Genomic DNA, 17,966 nt, shown 5'->3' on the forward strand with positions numbered 1-17,966 from the left:
CCCAGCACCTCCATCCCTGTTTATTGGGAGTGCACCCCTCAGGCAGCCCTGACAGAAGTTCACCTTCACAGGCCATAAATCACCCAGAACTGATTCCTTTTGTGCTGGGAGCACAAACAGAGCCATAAAAAAGCCCCTGGGTTGGTGCCAGGGTCCAGACAAGACTCCCAGCCCTGGTGGAGTCTGTGCTTCCCAAATCCTGGCAGGGATCAGCAGCTGCCCAGCAGAGCACACCCTGTGAAATGCCAGGTTTGGCAGCAGCCAGGAACAGCCTGGGCTAAAACTCCATATTCTAGGCAAAAACCTCTATATTATGGGTTAAAACCTCCATATTCCAGGCAAAAACCTCTATATTCTGGGCAAAAACCTCCATATTCCAGGCAAAACCCTCCATATTCTGGGCAAAAAACATGGACAGGAATGGGAAAGAGTTTCAGGTAACACCCACAAAAGAATGGATGGTTTTTGTTTCATGGCATTGATTTGGAGGTAAAACACTCCAAAAGCAGTTTGATTCCCCTTAAATCCTCATCTCTGCTTCCACAAGTTCCACGTGCAGAGGAATATTGGGAAAAAGCCCAGGAAACAGGACTGATGTGGTCTTGGAGGGATCACCCAGCCCATCCCTCCATGATGCAGCCCAGACGAGCTTGGGGCTGGGGCAGAAATGGAAATTATTGCACAGGAACAGCCCAAACAAGGCTGGGATTGGGACAGAAATGGAAATTATTGTAAGGAACAGCCCAGACCAGGCTGGGATTGGGGCAGAAATGGAAATTACTGCACAGGAACAGCCCAAACAAGGCTGGGATTGGGGCAGAAATGGAAATTATTGTAAGGAACAGCCCAAACAAGGCTGGGATTGGGGCAGAAATGGAAATTATTGTAAGGAACACCCAGACAAGGCTGGGATTGGGGCAGAAATGGAAATTATTGTAAGGAACACCCAGACAAGGCTGGGATTGGGGCAGAAATGGAAATTATTGTAAGGAACACCCAGACAAGGCTGGGATTGGGGCAGAAATGGAAATTATTGTAAGGAATGGGGCAGGGCCTGAGCTGCACAGCTGCTGCTAGAGAACCCACAGGAGTGACAAAAAGCTTCCATCCAGCTAAAAAATGACATTTTTTCCCCTTTAATTGTGTGAGCAGTTTGTATTTGCCCAGAGGAACACCAGAAATGCCCTTCAGCAGAGCCCTCCCCACGGCACTGCAGGAAGAAGCAGAAAAGGGAGAGTTTTCCCCTCTGACCTCTTTGTTGGTGACTCCTGGGGGCAGAGTGCCGTGTTTGTAATCCTCCAGCAGCTGCACCGCTTCCTTCAGGCGGCTCTGCAAGGGAACAGGGATAAAAATACAGAATAAATGCTGTATTCCAGGGAAATCACATCATGGAACCCTGGGGTGGGAGGGACTTTAAGGACTGTCCACCTGGATGGGCAGGGACACCTCCCACTGTCCCAGGGTGCCAAAAATATATTATATTATATTATATTATATTATATTATATTATATTATATTATATTATATTATATTATATTATATTATATTATATTATATTATATTATATTATATTATATTATATTATATTATATTATATTATATTGCTACATTACATTACATTATATATTATTACATTATATTGCATTAGATTACATCATATCATATCATACTGCATTATATTATTATATACTATATTTTATACTATAATATCATATATATTATATAATATATAATATCATATAATATTATATGTTATATATTATACATTATATAGTATATATAATATTATTATTTTATATTATATATTATATATTATATATTATATATTATATATTATATATTATATATTATATATTATGTAATATATAATTTCATATATATTGTATTTTATTATATTATAATATATCATTATATATTATTACATTATATTACCTTATATTGCATTATATTAGATTATATCATATAATACCATATTGCATTATATTATTATATACTATATTATGTATATGTATATCATATAATAATATATTATATTGTTCTATTCTATATATTACATTGCATTATATTAACCATTTTTTATATCACATTATATTACATTTTAACCACATTAACCATTATTTATATCACATTATATTACATTAACTACCACTTCCATTTCTAAATATAACCATATATAATGATGCACAATTAAACCGACATCATTCCATATTATCTAATGTGCTCATGAGGGGGATGTGGTTTTGTCCCTGAATCCCTGAAATCCCCGAAATCCCCTCCCCTCTCCCGGAGCAGCTCTGAATGGAGAGCTGCAGCAAGGCATGAATGGGGCCCGCTGCTATTTTTTCCCCTTTCTCCTGAGGAAGTCTCAGTAGTTACTATAACAACCCTGGCCAGATCCCATCTTGTTTAGAATGGTAACAAACAGCAAACAAAAAAGCTGGGGCTGGCTTTTAAAAATCGCCGGCTCCACAAATTCCCTCTCCCAGCTCCCTGGGGACAGCGGGGAACTGTGGGAAACGGGTTTGTAAAAAACCTGCAAAACTTAACAGAAAGTTTACACACTGCGTACCTGCATGCAAATTTTAATGTAATAAATACTCATTTAAAATATACGGAAGACAGACATTGTGAGGAGAAAAAACATATCTGTGTGCAAACTTTAAGAGAAGAAATACTACCTTAAAAATACTGTGGAACAGGACAGACATTGTTGAGAGAAAGACAGAACTAGAAATAGATGGCTTTACAAATAGGACTAAATGCTTTTAAAAAATAGAACTGTGACAAATTCGTTGCAACATGTCCAACAGGGAAGTTTTGCAGAGACAGGAGTGTGCAGCAGCACTGCCAGTGGTCCTGAGGGGGACAAAAGAGGGGGACACAAACAAGTGAACCAAGTGTCAAAGCGAGCTCAGGAGATGCTGTCACACAGCTTGAGCTGCCCAGGTGCTGCCACCAAACACCCCCAGCCCCCAAATGCAGGGAAAAATTAGGGTTTGCTCCTGTTCCTCCTGGAAAAGTCAGGCACGTTCTCTTAACCAGCGCCTCCAAAAGGCAGGAGCAAACTGTGCCACGTGCAGCAGCTCCGAGTGCCAGGCAGCTCCCAGCTCCTCTCCGTGGCTGCTGATGTCTAAAATTACACTTCAGCTCCCTCCCAGCAGCAAGAACCAGCTCTGTCTGCAAGGTTGTGCCACTGTTTCAATATTTATTGTTGCTTGCTTTCTCTGCTGCTGTCTGTGGGATGAAGTGTCACTCGAGATTTTACAGCATCCCTGATTAAAAAAAAAAACAAACCCACAAGCAGGTTTTTTTTTAATTTTCCCCCGGAGTGTCTCGTTCCTCCCATACCCCCTTTCCTCAGAGGAAAAAACCTCGAGCACTTCTAGCGGTGGCTGCTGGGGTCTCGGCTCTCACAATGGGTGCCAGACAGACCATCTGCAGCGGGGATGCTCTCGGGGCTCAGCCCTGCCAGCCCCACAGCTCCTGCAGCCGGGACAGCACCCCGCACGGCCGGGCACGGCTGGGCACGGGCAGCACGGCTGGGCACGGCTGGGCACGGGTGGGCACGGGTGGGCACGGGTGGGCACGGGTGGGCACGGGTGGGAACGGCTGGGCACGGGTGGGCACGGGTGGGCACGGGTGGGAACGGGTGGGAACGGCTGGGCACGGGTGGGAACAGAAGGGAATGGGTGGGAACGGGTGGGAACGGGGCTCTAGCTGTGCTGGGAATGGGGATGGGGCAGGGAATGGGACTGGGGATGGGATTCCAGCTGGGCTGGGACAGGGGATGGGGCAGGGAATAGGGATAGGGAATAGGATTCCAGTTGGGATGGGACTGGGCCAGGGAATGGGGCAGGGAATGGGGCAGGGCTGGGATTCCAGCTGGGATGGGCCAGGGCTGGGATTCCAGCTCTGGAAGGAGCAGGGATGGGCTAGGGCTGGGACTGCAGCTCTGGAAGGAGAAGAGAATGGGGCAGGGCTTGGGTTCCAGCTGGAGTGGGACAGGGAATGAGAAAGGGCTGGCATTGCAGCTCTGGAAGGAGCAGGGATGGGCCAGGGCTTGGATTCCAACTGGGATAGGACAGGGAATGGGTCAGGGCTGAGACTGCAGCAAGAATGGGCCAGGGAATGAACCAGGGCTGGGATTGCAGCAGGGATGGGCCAGGGCTGGGATTGCAGATGGGATGGGACAGGGAATGGGACAGGACTGGGGTTCCAGCTGGGATGGGACAGGGAATGGGCCAGGGCTGGTCCCTCAGCCTGGGGGTGGCTGTGCATGTCCCACCACAGCTGGGATGAGCCTCCACCCATGGGATCTCTGGTGGGGTTGGGATCCAGCCCCTGCAGCCCTCTGTCAAGGGGCTCCTGGCACACACTGGGGTCACTGGGGGCCAGGACAGCACCTCAGGGACCTTCTGGAGAGGAGAGCATGGCCCAAACCCTGCCACTGCTGCACCCAGCCCTGATCAGTGGGAGGCACAGAACCACACACCCCAGCACTGCTCAGGCTGGAATCCTGAGACCAGTCCAACCATGCCAGCACTGCCAGGGCCACCACTGCCCCTGTCCCCACGTGCCACAGCCACAGGGCTCTGAAATCCCCAGGATGGACATTCCACCCTGCCCTGGGCACTCCCAATTCCTGACCCCCTTTCCATGGGGAAACCCCTGCTGATGCCCACCCTGAGGCTCCCCCGGGGCTGTCCCCTCTCCTGTCCCTGTCCCCTGGAGCAGAGCCCAGCTCCCAGCTGGCTCCAGCCTCTCAGGGGGCTGTGCAGAGGCAGCAGCTCCCCCTGAGCCCCCTTCTCCCCAGGCTGGTGCTCAGGAGGAGGAAGAGCAGCCCCAGCAGGAGGTGAGCCCTGGGCTGGTGGCCACCCCCGAGCCCTGCCAGCCCAGGGACCCAGGGACAGCCCAGGGGGTGCCACCCGTGCAGAGCCCCTGCAGCCTGAGCTGTCCCTGTCCCCTGGCTGCTCTGGGAGCAGCCTCAGAGCCACCTGTGCCACACAGGGCACAGGCAGGGCTGTGCCAGCTCCACCCGCTCCTGCCAGGGCCACTGCAGGGTCACCCCGGGGACAGGGGGACACCAGACACGTGTGCCATGGATGGGCTGGGCTCAGGGGACAGCCTGGCGTCACCCTGGGACTGTCACACTGGGAACTGTCACACTGGGAACTGTCACACTGGGAACTGTCACACTGGGTTCACTGGGACTGTCACCCTGGGACTGTCACCCTGGGACTGTCACACTGGGTTCACTGGGACTGTCACACTGGGACTGTCACACTGGGTTCACTGGGACTGTCACACTGGGACTGTCACACTGGGTTCACTGGGACTGTCACACTGGGAACTGTCACACTGGGCTCACCCTGGGCTCACTAGGACTGTCACCCTGGGACTGTCACCCTGGGACTGTCACCCTGGGACTGTCACTCTGGGCACACTGGCACTGTCACCCTGGGACTGTCACCATGGAACTGTCATCCTGGTATTGTCACCCTGGGACTGTCACCCTGGGACTGTCACCCTGGGACTGTCACCCTGGGTTCACTGGGACTGTCACCCTGGGACTGTCACCATGGGATTGTCACACTGGGCTCACCCTGGGACTGTCACCCTGGGACTGTCACACTGGGACTGTCACACTGGGCACACTGGCACTGTCACACTGGGACTGTCACCATGGAACTGTCATCCTGGTATTGTCACCCTGGGACTGTCACCCTGGGTTCACTGGTACTGTCACCCTGGGCTCACCCTGGGACTGTCACCCTGGGGTTCTGGCCATGACCTCTGTGTGCCCTGATCTCCACGGGTTCCACCTCCAGCCCAGCCATGGCCAGGGGGATGTGCCCCAGCCCAAGGGTCCCGTGGCCAGCAGCAGCTGCCGAGGCTGGGGGATCAACTGGGGGGGTCCAGATGGGGGGATCAGCTGGGGGGGATCCAGCTGGGGGATCCAGCTGTGGAAGTCCAGCTGTAGAGGTCCAGCTGTGGAGGCCCAGCTGTGTCCCAGCCCAGCCTGGGCCCTGTCTCCCTGCTCCCCAGGGTGACACACATGGCAGACTTGACTCCAGCTGGCCCCATTGTATTGGATCCACAGTGACAGACAAGAGGAGCCAGAAACTTTTTGTTCGAGTGGAGCCAGCAGCTGTGACACTGAATAAACACAGACAGACAATCTGCTGAGTAAGAAGGTAGCGTTCATATAAATAACATACATCTAATCCTGCTTCCATTTCAGCCCCAAATATGGGAATGCAAGATGCTCTGCAGCTCCAGGCTCTGAACAATGAGACAGAGCAAGAGCAGCCCCGGGAGCTCTCCTGGGTTCTGGTTGCACTGGGAATTGCTGTTCCTCCTTCCCACAGAGTGCTGACAGGCTCGTGGCACATGCCATGAGCCCACTGATCAAAACATCTGCTGCCCTGACGGACCTTCCTCATTACACAGCAATTAAAAGCATTACTGCAATCATCTGACCCTGCAGGTGCCAGGGCCAGGCCCTGAGGCCCCGAGGGACAGCCTGGGGACAGCCCTGGCTGCCCCTGCCAGGACAGACACGTTTCCCTCCCAGAGCAGGGGTCTGCAGGGGTGCAGCTGCCAAGGGATGGTTCCACGGGAGAGCCGGTGGGGAGTGAGAGTCACCAGAGCTGCTCCCCAGAGGGGCTGCAGCACTGCCAGCACTGCCACCAGTGCCACCACTCTCACCAGTGTCACCAGTGTCACCGTGCCATGCTGCAGCCCCCGTGCCCTCAGCTGTGCCCGGTGCCACGGGGGTGGGTGTCCCCCCAGCAGATAAAAGCACAGCTACCACACAACCCAGGGCCATCCCCCCAGCATTTTCCCTCCTCAAGGGCCTCTGGAACACAAGGAAGTTTCTAACTGTGCTCAGAATCTGCTTTACTGAAAAGTGAATGAGTGAGGGAGGAGTGGCACTGATGATCCTCAGCACCCCTCACCCCTCCTCACAACACAGCAGGATGCCACCATGGAACACACAGCCGCCAAAAAAAAAAAAAGGATTAAAATAAAAAAAATTAAAAATTAAAAATACAAATAAAAGCAATTAAAAATAAAACTATTTTAAAGATTCAATCTCGCCCCATTTCCCAGCGTTTTCCCTGGGTTCACCTCCACTCCCATCAGACACTCCTCCATCTCCTCTTTTTCCCCTCCGAGGCAAGCAGGATTTGTTTGTTCCCTGCAGCCCTGGGCTGGGAGATGCAGCCATCTGTCAGAGGGAGGGAGCTCCCTGCACACGCCTGGGGCTCAGCAAACCCTTCCTGGCTGTCACTGCCCCTCAGTTACCAAAGGAAGGCAAAAACCTTGGGGTTCTACAACTGCACCCCCCAGTTATGGCAAACACACGGAGCAGAGCGAGCAGAGCGAGCAAAAGGCAGATTTTGTGCCCTGAGAAGTCACCCAGGTGATTGTTCTGCCAAGGGAATTTGTGGGGACATCACCAGGGACGTTCAGGTCTCCTGAGGCATCCCTGCCATGGAATTCACACCCCAGAGGAAATGTCAGAGGGCATTTCCCTCCCTGGAATGCCCCAAGCTGTTCCTGAAGTCCAGCCCAGTCCCAGAGATGGACACCACACCTCCCTGCTCTGTTGAGGCTCACTCTGGGACCCAAAACTGCTCAGTTTTCACCCAGGATAAAACTGGGCCACTCAGACTTTGTTCTTGTTATTCCCTGGGTTTCACCTCCCTGAAAGAACCTCACCAAAAGCTGTCTGGAAAAATGAACTTACACCAACTGACCCCTCTGAACCCACACCCTGCCCAACCTCCCCAAAACCTGGCAAGGTTTCAGCAGGTGACCACGGGAAGGTGGAGAGCTGTGTGGCTGAGCTGGGCTCACGCCAAGGGCTTCAGACAGGAGCTGAGCTCAGCCAGGAGCCCAAACCCACTGCACCCCTGGAGAGCCACGAGCAGGAAAACCCCCAAGAGCAGCAGAGATTCAGCCCTTAAAACGGGCTGGGAAGGGAATGGAGCCCCAGGAGGGGCTGAGAGAGCTGGGAAGGGGCTGCAGAATCCCTGAGGGAGCTGGGAAGGGGCTGCAGAATCCCTGAGGGAGCTGGGAAGGGGCTGCAGAATCCCTGAGGGAGCTGGGAAGGGGCTGCAGAATCCCTGAGGGAGCTGGGAAGGGGCTGCAGAATCCCTGAGGGAGCTGGGAAGGGCTGCAGAATCCCTGAGGGAGCTGGGAAGGGGCTGCAGAATCCCTGAGGGAGCTGGGAAGGGGCTGCAGAATCCCTGAGGAGCTGGGAAGGGGCTCAGCCTGGAGCAAAGGAGGCTCAGGGGCCCTTGTGGCTCTGCACAGCTCCTGCCAGGAGGGGACAGCCGGGGGGGTCGGGCTCTGCTCCAGGGAACAGGGACAGGAGGTTCAGGGAGGACATTGGGGAAAAAGATACAATAAAAAGGAAAAGAGAGGTGCCCTTCACTGAAATTCCAGAGTTTTCTGGCCAAAGGGCAGAGTTCCAGAGCAGGAGCAGAACTGTTCCTTCCCCAGGGCTCCCCATCACCCTCAGGCATTATCTGGTGGAAGCACAGAGCTGCAGTGAGGCTGGACAACACCAAATGGAAATAAAGGGGCAGCATCCCCAAATTCTGCTACAAACAGGGCAAGAACTGAGGAAAAAGCACAGCCAAGACCTGAGGAGAAAGCACAGCCAAGACCTGAGGAGAAAGGACAGCCAAGACTTCTGGAGTGCAGCCCCTGCCGAGCTGCACCACAACCCATCCTGTCCATGGAATTCACATTTGCTCTCTCTTTCCCCCATCTGCATTTTGGCCATGAAAACCTGCAGGAGTTTTCCTCCTGAGAAGACAAAAATCCATGGCAATTTTGCCCAAGCCCAGCTCAGGTGGCAGAGGGAGCTGGGGGAGGTGGTGCCTGATGCCAGGCAAGTTTCTGTTCCAGATTTAACAGCACTCCTCGGGGCAATCAATCAGCTGTGAGACACAAACCCAGTGCAAACACGGGCTCATTACTCCTGCTGCTCACTGCAGAGATTGGTTTTCACCTCCAGCTGCCTGACAGCCAGCCCTGGCCAAAAGAGGAGAGCACACATTACCTCGGTCACAAACAGGGTGCGGGGGTCGATGATGTCCAGGAAGTGCCTGAATCTGCCATAAAATGAAGTCTGGAAAACAGGAGACAAAAAAAAATCATCACGTTCAGTGAGAAATGGCCTTTCAGGGTTTATTTCCTTTGCAGAGTGAAGCAGCAGCTGAAAATAAATAATATAGGAGGTATTTGCTGGTAATTTGGGATGGGGAATCCACAGCACCCAAAGGGATCCCTCCCTTTGCTCCCAGCAAAAGCCTCTTGAGGCTCTTTGCAGCTTTTCCATCCCTACACAGGCACAGCCAGCCTGGATTATTCCCAAAGTGCCACCAAGAGCCAGCCCAGCCAGGCCAGGCTGCTCAGGGCTCCAGCCTGGGAGAAGAGTCTGCAAGGAGGGGAAAGGGTCTGGGAAACAGCAGGGGAAGGTCATGGGCAGCTCCAGAGGAAAGGAGGAACCACAGCTCAGTATTTAGAGAGTGAAAATAAAAATATCAGTGGAGTTTGTACCAACGCCAAGCCCCAGACCATGAAATATTGAGGGATTGGGAGCCCTTGGGACACATGGACACCATCACTGCTACCCCGGCTGGATTCCAGGAGCCAGAGGCAGGTGAATTCCAGACCCCCAGGGCGGCCCAGCCCTGCTGCTCTCCCCATCTCCCAGAGCCCATTGGGATGTGGATCATGGCCAGGGCCATCAGGAGCTCTGGGATCCTGGGAATTCTGCATCCTCACGTGGCCCATCTCCTGCTGGGCTCCTTCTGCAGGGCTGGGCTATAAATAAAAGCCTGGAGTGTGGATGGAGCAGTGGGAAGGGTGTTTAATCACTGCTGGCACCTCTTCCCAGAACGTGCTGCTGCTTCCCTGCTCCTGCAGGGATCCCCCTGATTCCTGCAGGAATTCCTCTGCAAGGGACTCAGGCACTGCTGCCCACCCACTGCAGCCTGGCCTCACCAACTCCCCCAGGTTCTGCCCCAAAAACACCAACCCAACACCCCCAGTGGAACTAAACAGCCCCACACAACTCCAGGGAGAAAGCACAGCGGTTTTTAATTAGCATGGATCCAATTAATGCTAATTCTGGTACTTTCCAGCGGATTTGAGCTTGACATTTTGCTGCCTCCCTTTTGTTTTGGGTTTGGGATTGCTGCAGATGGCAGCACGTGCCAGGGCTGGGGGAGTGAGCAACTCCTGACTCAGGCAGCCCTGAGCAATCCCAGGGAGCAGCAGCCAGCCCCTGCCCACCCCACAGTGCCCACAGAGGCCCAGGGCAGCTGGGACTGCTGCTCAGCTCACTCCAGGAATTAGTGCTACACTCTTGGGATTGCTGCTAAACTCTTGGGACTGCTGCTAAACTCTTGGGATTGCTGCCAACCTGCTGGAGCTGCTGCTAACCTGCTGGAATTGCTGCTAACCTGCTGGAGCTGCTGATAACCAGCTAAAATTACTGTTAAACACTTGGAATTACTGCTAACCAGCTGGAATTACTGCTAAACTAACCCCAGGAATTAGTGCTAAACTCTTGGGATTGCTGCCAACCTGCTGGAACTGCTGTTAACCTGCTGGAATTACTGATAACCTGCTGGAATTACTGCTAAACTAACTCCAAAAATTAGTGCTAAACACTTCAAATTGCTGCTAAACACTTGGGATTGCTGCTAACCTGCTGGAATTGCTGCTAAACACTTGGAGTTACTGCTAACCTGTTGGAATTACTGCTAAACTAACTTCAGGAATTAGTGCTAAACACTTGGGATTGCTGCTAAACACTTGGAGTTACTGCTAACCTGTTGGAATTACTGCTAAACTAACTTCAGGAATTAGTGCTAAACTCTTGGGATTGCTGCTAAACACTTGGAGTTACTGCTAACCTGTTGGAATTACTGCTAAACTAACTTCAGGAATTAGTGCTAAACTCTTGGGATTGCTGCCAACCAGCTGGAATTGCTGCTAACCTGCTGGAGTTGCTGATAACCAGCTAAAATTACTGTTAAACACTTGGAGTTTCTGCTAACCAGCTGGAATTACTGCTAAACTAACTCCAGGAATTAGTGCTACACTCTTGGGATTGCTGCTAAACACTTGGGATTGCTGCTAACCTGCTGGAATTGCTGCTAAATTAACACTTGGAATTATTGCTAAATACTTGGAATTGCTGTTAAATACTTGGGATTGCTGCTAACCAGCTGGAATTGCTGCTAAAAAACCACTTGGAATTACTGCTAACCAGCTGGAATTACTGCTACCTAACACCAAAATTATTGCTAAATACTTGGGATTGCTGCTAACCTGCTGGAATTGCTGCTAACCAGCTGGAATTGCTGCTAACCAGCTGGAATTGCTGCTAACCTGCTGGAATTGCTGCCTTCACCAGCAGCAGGACTGGGGGATTCTGAGCCTGAGTGGCCTTGACTTGCCCACTGCCTTTGTCTCTGTGCCACACTGAGAAAAGCAACACCAAATGGAATTTAATGGAATTAAATGGAAATTAAAGGAATTAAATGGAAATTAATGGAATGAAATGGAACATCAGTGTTTTACACCCACTTGACCTAGGAGGGGATGGCAAGGGAGGGGGAAGGAGCCCTCAGGTTCCAGGGGCAGCATGGAAATGCCTTTGGAATTATCAGTTCCCTTTCCCAGCTGCCCAGGCCCTTGGGAGGCTTTGGGTGGCACTGAGCTCAGCCAGGCCCAGCTCAAGGACAGGTCTGAAAACTCAGGCCCAGCTCCAGGACAGGTCTGAGCGCTCAGACCCAGCTCCAGGACAGGTCTGAGCAGCAAAGCCCAGCTCCAGGACAGGTCTGAGCAGCAAAGCCCAGCTCCAGGACAGGTCTGAGCGCTCAGACCCAGCTCCAGGACAGGTCTGAGCGCTCAGACCCAGCTCCAGGACAGGTCTGAGCAGCAAAGCCCAGCTCCAGGACAGGTCTGAGCGCTCAGACCCAGCTCCAGGACAGGTCTGAGCAGCAAAGCCCAGCTCCAGGACAGGTCTGAGCGCTCAGGCCCAGCTCCAGGACAGGTCTGAAAACTCAGGCCCAGCTCCAGGACAGGTCTGAGCGCTCAGGCCCAGCTCCAGGACAGGTCTGAGCACTCAGCCCTACCCTGATGTTATCCCAGGCTCACCTTCCCTGCTCCTCTCCTGCCCATGGCCGGGGGAGTGCCCAAACCCCGAAATCAGGGAATGCTTTGGGTGGGAAGGACCCAAAATCCCACCCCTGCCATGGCAGGGACACTGCCACTGTCCCAGGTGCTCCAGCCCCAGTGTCCAGCCTGGCCTGGGCACTGCCAGGATCCAGGGCAGCCCCAGCTGCTCTGGGCACCCCAAGCCAGGGATTTGTTCCAGGAGCTGCTGCCTGAGCTTGTCCATCCTGTGCTCACAGAGCCCCAAAGCCATCGGGGGAGCTGGGTCTGAGCAGGTTTGGTGGAGCTCTGGTCAGTCAGGGCCTCACTGCCCCACAACAAGAGTCCTCTGAGACCAGGCTCAACCCAGAGCCAGGCTCAACCCAGAGCCAGGCTTAAACCCAGAACCAGGCCTAAACCCAGAGCCAGGCCTAAACCCAGAGCCAGGCTTAAACCCAGAGCCACTAGGGCTCCACTTCAACCAGGGCCAGGCTCGAATGCAGAGCCAGGCCTAAACCCTGACCACCATGGCTTGTTGAGCTCCATCTCAACTAGAACCAGCCTCAATCCCAGGGCCAAGCTCAATCCCAGAGCAAGGCTCAAACTGAGACCATGAAGGCTCCACTCAACCAGAGCCAGGCTCAAACCAGAGCCACCAGGGCTCCTTGAGCTCCATCTCAACTAGAACCAGGCTCAATCCCAGGGTCAGGTTCAATCCCAGAGCCAGGCTCAGTCCCAGGCCCCCAGGGCTCCCTCGGCTCCACCTCAACTAGAGCCAGGCTCAAACCCAGACCATGAAGGCTTCACTCAAAGCCAGAGCCGGGCTCAAAGCAGACCTACTAGGGCTCCTTGGGCTCCATCTTAACTAGAACCAGGCTCAAACCCTGACCATCAGGGCTCCATTCAACCAGAGGCACGCTCAAGCCCAGAGCCAGGCTCAATCCCAGGGCCAGGCTCAAGCCCAGGGCCAGGCTCAAGCCCAGGGCCAGGCTCAAGCCCAGGGCCAGGCTCAGTCCCAGGGCCAAGCTCAATCCCAGGGCCAGGCTCAGTCCCAGGGCCAGGCTCAAGCCCAGGGCCAGGCTCAGTCCCAGGGCCAGGCTCAAGCCCAGGGCCAGGCTCAGTCCCAGGGCCAGGCTCAATCCCAGGGCCAGGCTCAGTCCCAGGGCCAGGCTCAGTCCCAGGGCCAGGCTCAGTCCCAGGCCCCCAGGGCTCCCTCTCCACGCTCCCTGCCCCTCCTGCCCAGGCACAGCTCAGCCCTGCCCCACAAGCCCTCTGTGTTTTGCTGCTCCCCAGCCCTGGCAGTGCCCGCTGTTTGTTCCCTTTCCGTGCAGGGCAAAGCTGCCTCCCTTGGCATGGATGGCCATGCCATCAGCCAGGGCAGCCCTGCTTCCAGCAGCCTCTGCTCCTGACTGCAACCCAAATGAGCTTTTTCCAGTTCAAGTTTGGCTTTCACAGAGCTGCACACAAAACACAAGGAAAAAAAAAACAAAACCAAAAAACCCCACAAATAACAAACCCCACAGCAATTCCCAATAATTCAGAAATTTGGGGAAATTCTTCCCTGGGAAGCTGTGAGGCCCTGGCACAGGAATTCCCAGAGCAGCTGTGGCTGCCCCTGGATCCCTGGCAGTGCCCAGGCCAGGTTGGACACTGGGGCTGGAGCACCTGAGACAGTGGGAGGTGTTCCTGCCATGGCAGGGGTGGCACTGGGTGGGATTTTGGGTCCTTCCCAACCCAAAGCAGTCAGGAATTCTGTGATCCAGCAAACCTAGAGCAGTCAGGAATGGAGATGGGATGGAGGAGCAGCCCCTGCCCTCCCTGCCAGCCCAGCCCAGGGCTCCCTGGAGCTGGTTCCTGTGCCAGGCTCGTGCCAGCCCTGCTGCCACCCCCGTGGGAGCCCCTGAGATGAGTTCTGCTGTCCCAAATATCCACCCCTGGCTCCTTCGGCTGCTGGAGCAGCAGCTGGAGTGAACTGCAGCACAGTGAGCATCACCAATTCCCCCTGGTTAATTTGGGATATTTTGGACCCTTTCTCAGCAGCCTGCAGCACCAGGAGCTGCCTGGCCATGCTGATTCCCAGGGCACAGAGCAGCTCAGGAGCAGCCCTGAAGGTCCAGCCCATCCCCAAAACCACAGGGAAACATCTGAGAGAAGGTGAGAGGCCATTGGGAGCTGTTAGTCACCTTCAGGAGGAAAAGAATTCCAAGGAGCCCGTGCTGGGCAGCCCTGGGAAGAGCAGGGCACGGACAGCTTCACCACTTTAATTACAGCCTGGTGTTACACAGCACTTAATTAAGCCAGAGCAAAAAGCACGCAGGCTTGGGGTGGGGTTGAGCTCCAAACCAGGCTGATGCCAGCTTTGAGTTAATCAGGAGAGATTTAAGGTAAGGCAAACAAGATGAAGGCAACTGAAGGCACTGAGCAATGGGACTGTCTCATTTGTGGGCTTGTCCAGCCCACTGCAAGTTTGGGCTGAAACTGGAATCCCTTTGATGGCTTTAATTTGGGTTTCCACAGTTCAGGAGCCAAGATTCCAATGGGAGAAGCTCCTGCACCAGGGGCAGGGCCAGGGCAGGGCACAGGAACCTGCCAGGAGCAGGAGCTGGGGGTTAAAACCAGAACAGACACCAACAAATTCCCCTTTAAACCCAGTCCTGGGTGGTGGAGGTGGAAAAAAGCAACAACAGGGGGACCTGGAACTGCTGGAATGAATCCAGAGGAGACCCCAGAGCTGCTGCAGGGCTGGAGCCAGGCTGGAGAGCTGGGAATGTTCCCCTGGAGAAGGGAAAAATCCAGGGAATCCCGAAGGGGCTCCAGGAGAGCTGCAGAGGGACTGGGGACAAGGGACAGAGGGACAGGACACAGGGAATGGCTGCCACTGGCCAAGGGCAGATTGGGCTGGGATCTTGGCAAGGAATTGCTGGCTGGGAGGGTGGGCAGGGGCTGGGCTGGAATTCCCAGAGAATCCCTGGATCCCTGGCAGTGCCCAAGGCCAGGCTGGACACCTGGGACAGAGGGAGGTGTCCCTGCCATGGCAGGGGTGGCACTGGGTGGGCTTTGAGGTCCCTTCCCACCCAAACCAGGCTGTGATTCCAGGATCCTTCTCCCCCTTCAAGGCAGCCCCTTCTCCACAGGGACATCCCTCCAGGAGAGGACTTTGATCCCTTTTATTGAACAGGAGCCTCACGCTGAGCAGCAGCTGAGGCACCTCCTGACCTCCTGCACCTCTGTCCCACTGCGGGGACATCCCAGACACGGAATCCTGGGTGGTTTGGCTTGGAAAGGACCTCAAAGCTCCTCCAGTGCCCCTGCCATGGCAGGGACCCCTGGCATGGACTTAGCCCAGGATAAATGTCTGGGCTCCAGGCACTGGGAACAGCCTTGGCAGAGGGAGAGCTCAGCAAACCCTCAGAGGAACAAAATCAGGAAATACAGGGGGGGAAAGGGAGCATTTCCAACAAATTAGCCCTGCTTGTCAGAAAATTAAGTCCTTATCACACATTATCAGTCCAACGTCCTCATTTCTTCTTTCACCTAAAAATAGCCCCGTTCCCAGGGAGCCTCTTGGAGGGAGCTGGGAAAGGTGACTCGGCAGAATGCTGCAGAGCAAACGGGCAGGGAAGGGGTCTCACACCCCACAGGGCTCTGGGCTGCAGCTGCCCAAATCCTGCTGCCCAAATCCTGCCCCTCCTGCTGCCCAAATCCTGACCCTCCTGCTGCCCAAATCCTGACCCTCCTGCTGCCCAAATCCTGCCCCTCCTGCTGCCCAAATCCTGACCCTCCTGCTGCCCAAATCCTGACCCTCCTGCTGCCCAAATCCTGCCCCCCGGTCCCCAAATCCTGCCCCTCCTGCCCCCCAAACCCTGCCCCAAACCCTGCCCCTCCTGCCCAGCTCCTGCTGGAGCTGCAGAGGGAAGGGAATTGTGCCCTGGAGGAGCCCCAGGGCCGGCTCTGCTCCCTCTCTGTCCCAGCCCAGGATGGGAAGAGCTGCTCTCGTTCTCCTGCAGGGAAAGGGGTGCCCTGGGTCTGTGCCAGCCCCTGTGCCAGCCCCTGAGCCTCTGCACAGCCCCAGAGCTGCCCCAGGAGTGCTGCCATCCCAGCGGGATCCAGCTGGAATTGGGGATTTCAGCTCACCCTGCCCTGGACAAGGAGCAGGCTTGGGCAGCTCCAGCTGAGGTCTGACACAGCCAGAGCTGGGCAGGGCAGGGAGGGGCTGGGAGAGCACAGAGCAGCTGGCAGGGAAGGCTGGGGATCCCTGACCCCCTGGCTGGGGATCCCTGACCCCCTGGGAATGCGCTGGGCTCCTCCAGCACAGAGTCTGGAAGGAAACACCACGCTCAGGATGGGGGAAATAGGGAACTGGAGGGGCTGGGGCAGGGATGGAGGGGCTGGGGCAGGGATGGAGGGGCTGGGGCAGGGATGGAGGGGCTGAGCTCTCCATGGAACAGTCTGGGATAGGGAGGGAGAGGCTGGGCCCTCCATGGAGGGGTCCCTGGCAGGGATGGAGGGGCTGGGCTGCCCCAGTGCCAGCTGCTCCCTGAGAGGAGAAGGAGCAGCTCCATGCCTGAGGCACTGCCAGGAGGGAGCAGGGAGCCTCTAGTCTTCCTCCTCCTCATTAAAAACTCCCCAGCTGGAGCTTCCCTACGTCCCATGGGGAGTCAGCCCCTCCCTGGGGCTCTGAGGATGTGCTCTGTCACCTACAGAGCCCCAAACCCCCACTCCCATTTCTGTTCCCATTGCCAGTCCCGTTCCCATTCCTAATCCCATTCCCTGGACCCCTCTGCTGGCCCAGGTTGCTCCAAGCCCCGAGGGATGTGGGGTGTTGGGAGAGGCAGGAGATCCACCACGGAATGGCCCCACCATGGAATGGCCCCATCACAGAGTGGCCCCACCATGGAATGGATCACCATGGAACAGATCCACCGTGGAATGGATCCACCGGGGAATGGTCCCTGAGAAATCCACAGCTCAGCCCAAAGGCGGGTGGGTCAAGCCAAGCACAGGTGTGGGGTCAGACTGGGGTTAAACAGGGGTTCGTCGGGGTTCAGTCGGGGTTTTGGGTTGCTGTGATGGTGGGAATGTCCCCGTGGGGGTTGTCCCAGTGGTGGGACATGCCCAAGGTAAGGAGCAGCTCCTCCAGGGAGTCCTGCCCAGCTCAGGAGGGACTGACACGGGTTTGATGAGCGTTTGTATCAGCACAAATGGTCCCACCAGCACAGGTCCTCTCTGGTCATCCCCGCTGGGGGTGGCAGCAGGGCCCGCCTGCACCTGCCCTGCTCACCTGGGGCCAGGCGTGTGACCGACCACGGGCTGCTCGCCCCTCTCAGATGCCAGGTGGGGAGGACATAATAACAATCTGTTGTACTATACAGATTCTGGGGGTCACCAGCCACCCCTCCATCCTTTGGCACCAGGGCTGCACTCGGCCAGGTGAGGCTGGCAAAGCGCCCACCTGGAGCATCCCCGGCTCCTGGGAGCCCTGCTCATCCCGGAGCCGCCCCGGGCAGAGCCCATTCCCCGCCAGCACCCCGAGGGGGAAGGACGCGCCCCCGCCATGCCACACCGGGACCCGCGGGGGCTCGAACCCGCGACCCCCGGGCCCCGCGCCCGCCGCGCTGCGCGCCGCGCCACAGGGGCGCGCGGGGCCGCGCCAGCGCCCGCCGCCGCGGGACCCGCCGCGGGCAGGGGGCGGCGGCTCTGACTGACAGCTCGGCCGGCCAATGGCGCGGGGGCCGCGGGCCAATCGGCGCGCGGCACCGCGGGAGGGGCGGGGCGGAGCG

At 55.3% G+C, this 17,966-nt stretch overlaps 1 protein-coding gene across 1 annotated transcript in view; it reads right to left on the bottom strand.

Moving 5' to 3' along the window:
* Positions 1-17,966, bottom strand: part of SFXN5 (sideroflexin 5) — a 101,726-nt gene that overhangs the window by 83,504 nt on the left and 256 nt on the right. The window contains exons 2-3 of the mRNA XM_064419176.1: positions 9,077-9,145; positions 1,252-1,329 (exon numbers count right to left, since the gene is read on the bottom strand). Coding sequence (XP_064275246.1) covers positions 1,252-1,329; positions 9,077-9,145 — 147 coding nt within the window. The remainder of the gene's footprint in view (positions 1-1,251; positions 1,330-9,076; positions 9,146-17,966) is intronic.

This window comes from Passer domesticus, chromosome 4, assembly GCF_036417665.1.
Source record: "Passer domesticus isolate bPasDom1 chromosome 4, bPasDom1.hap1, whole genome shotgun sequence".
NCBI lineage: Eukaryota > Metazoa > Chordata > Aves > Passeriformes > Passeridae > Passer > Passer domesticus.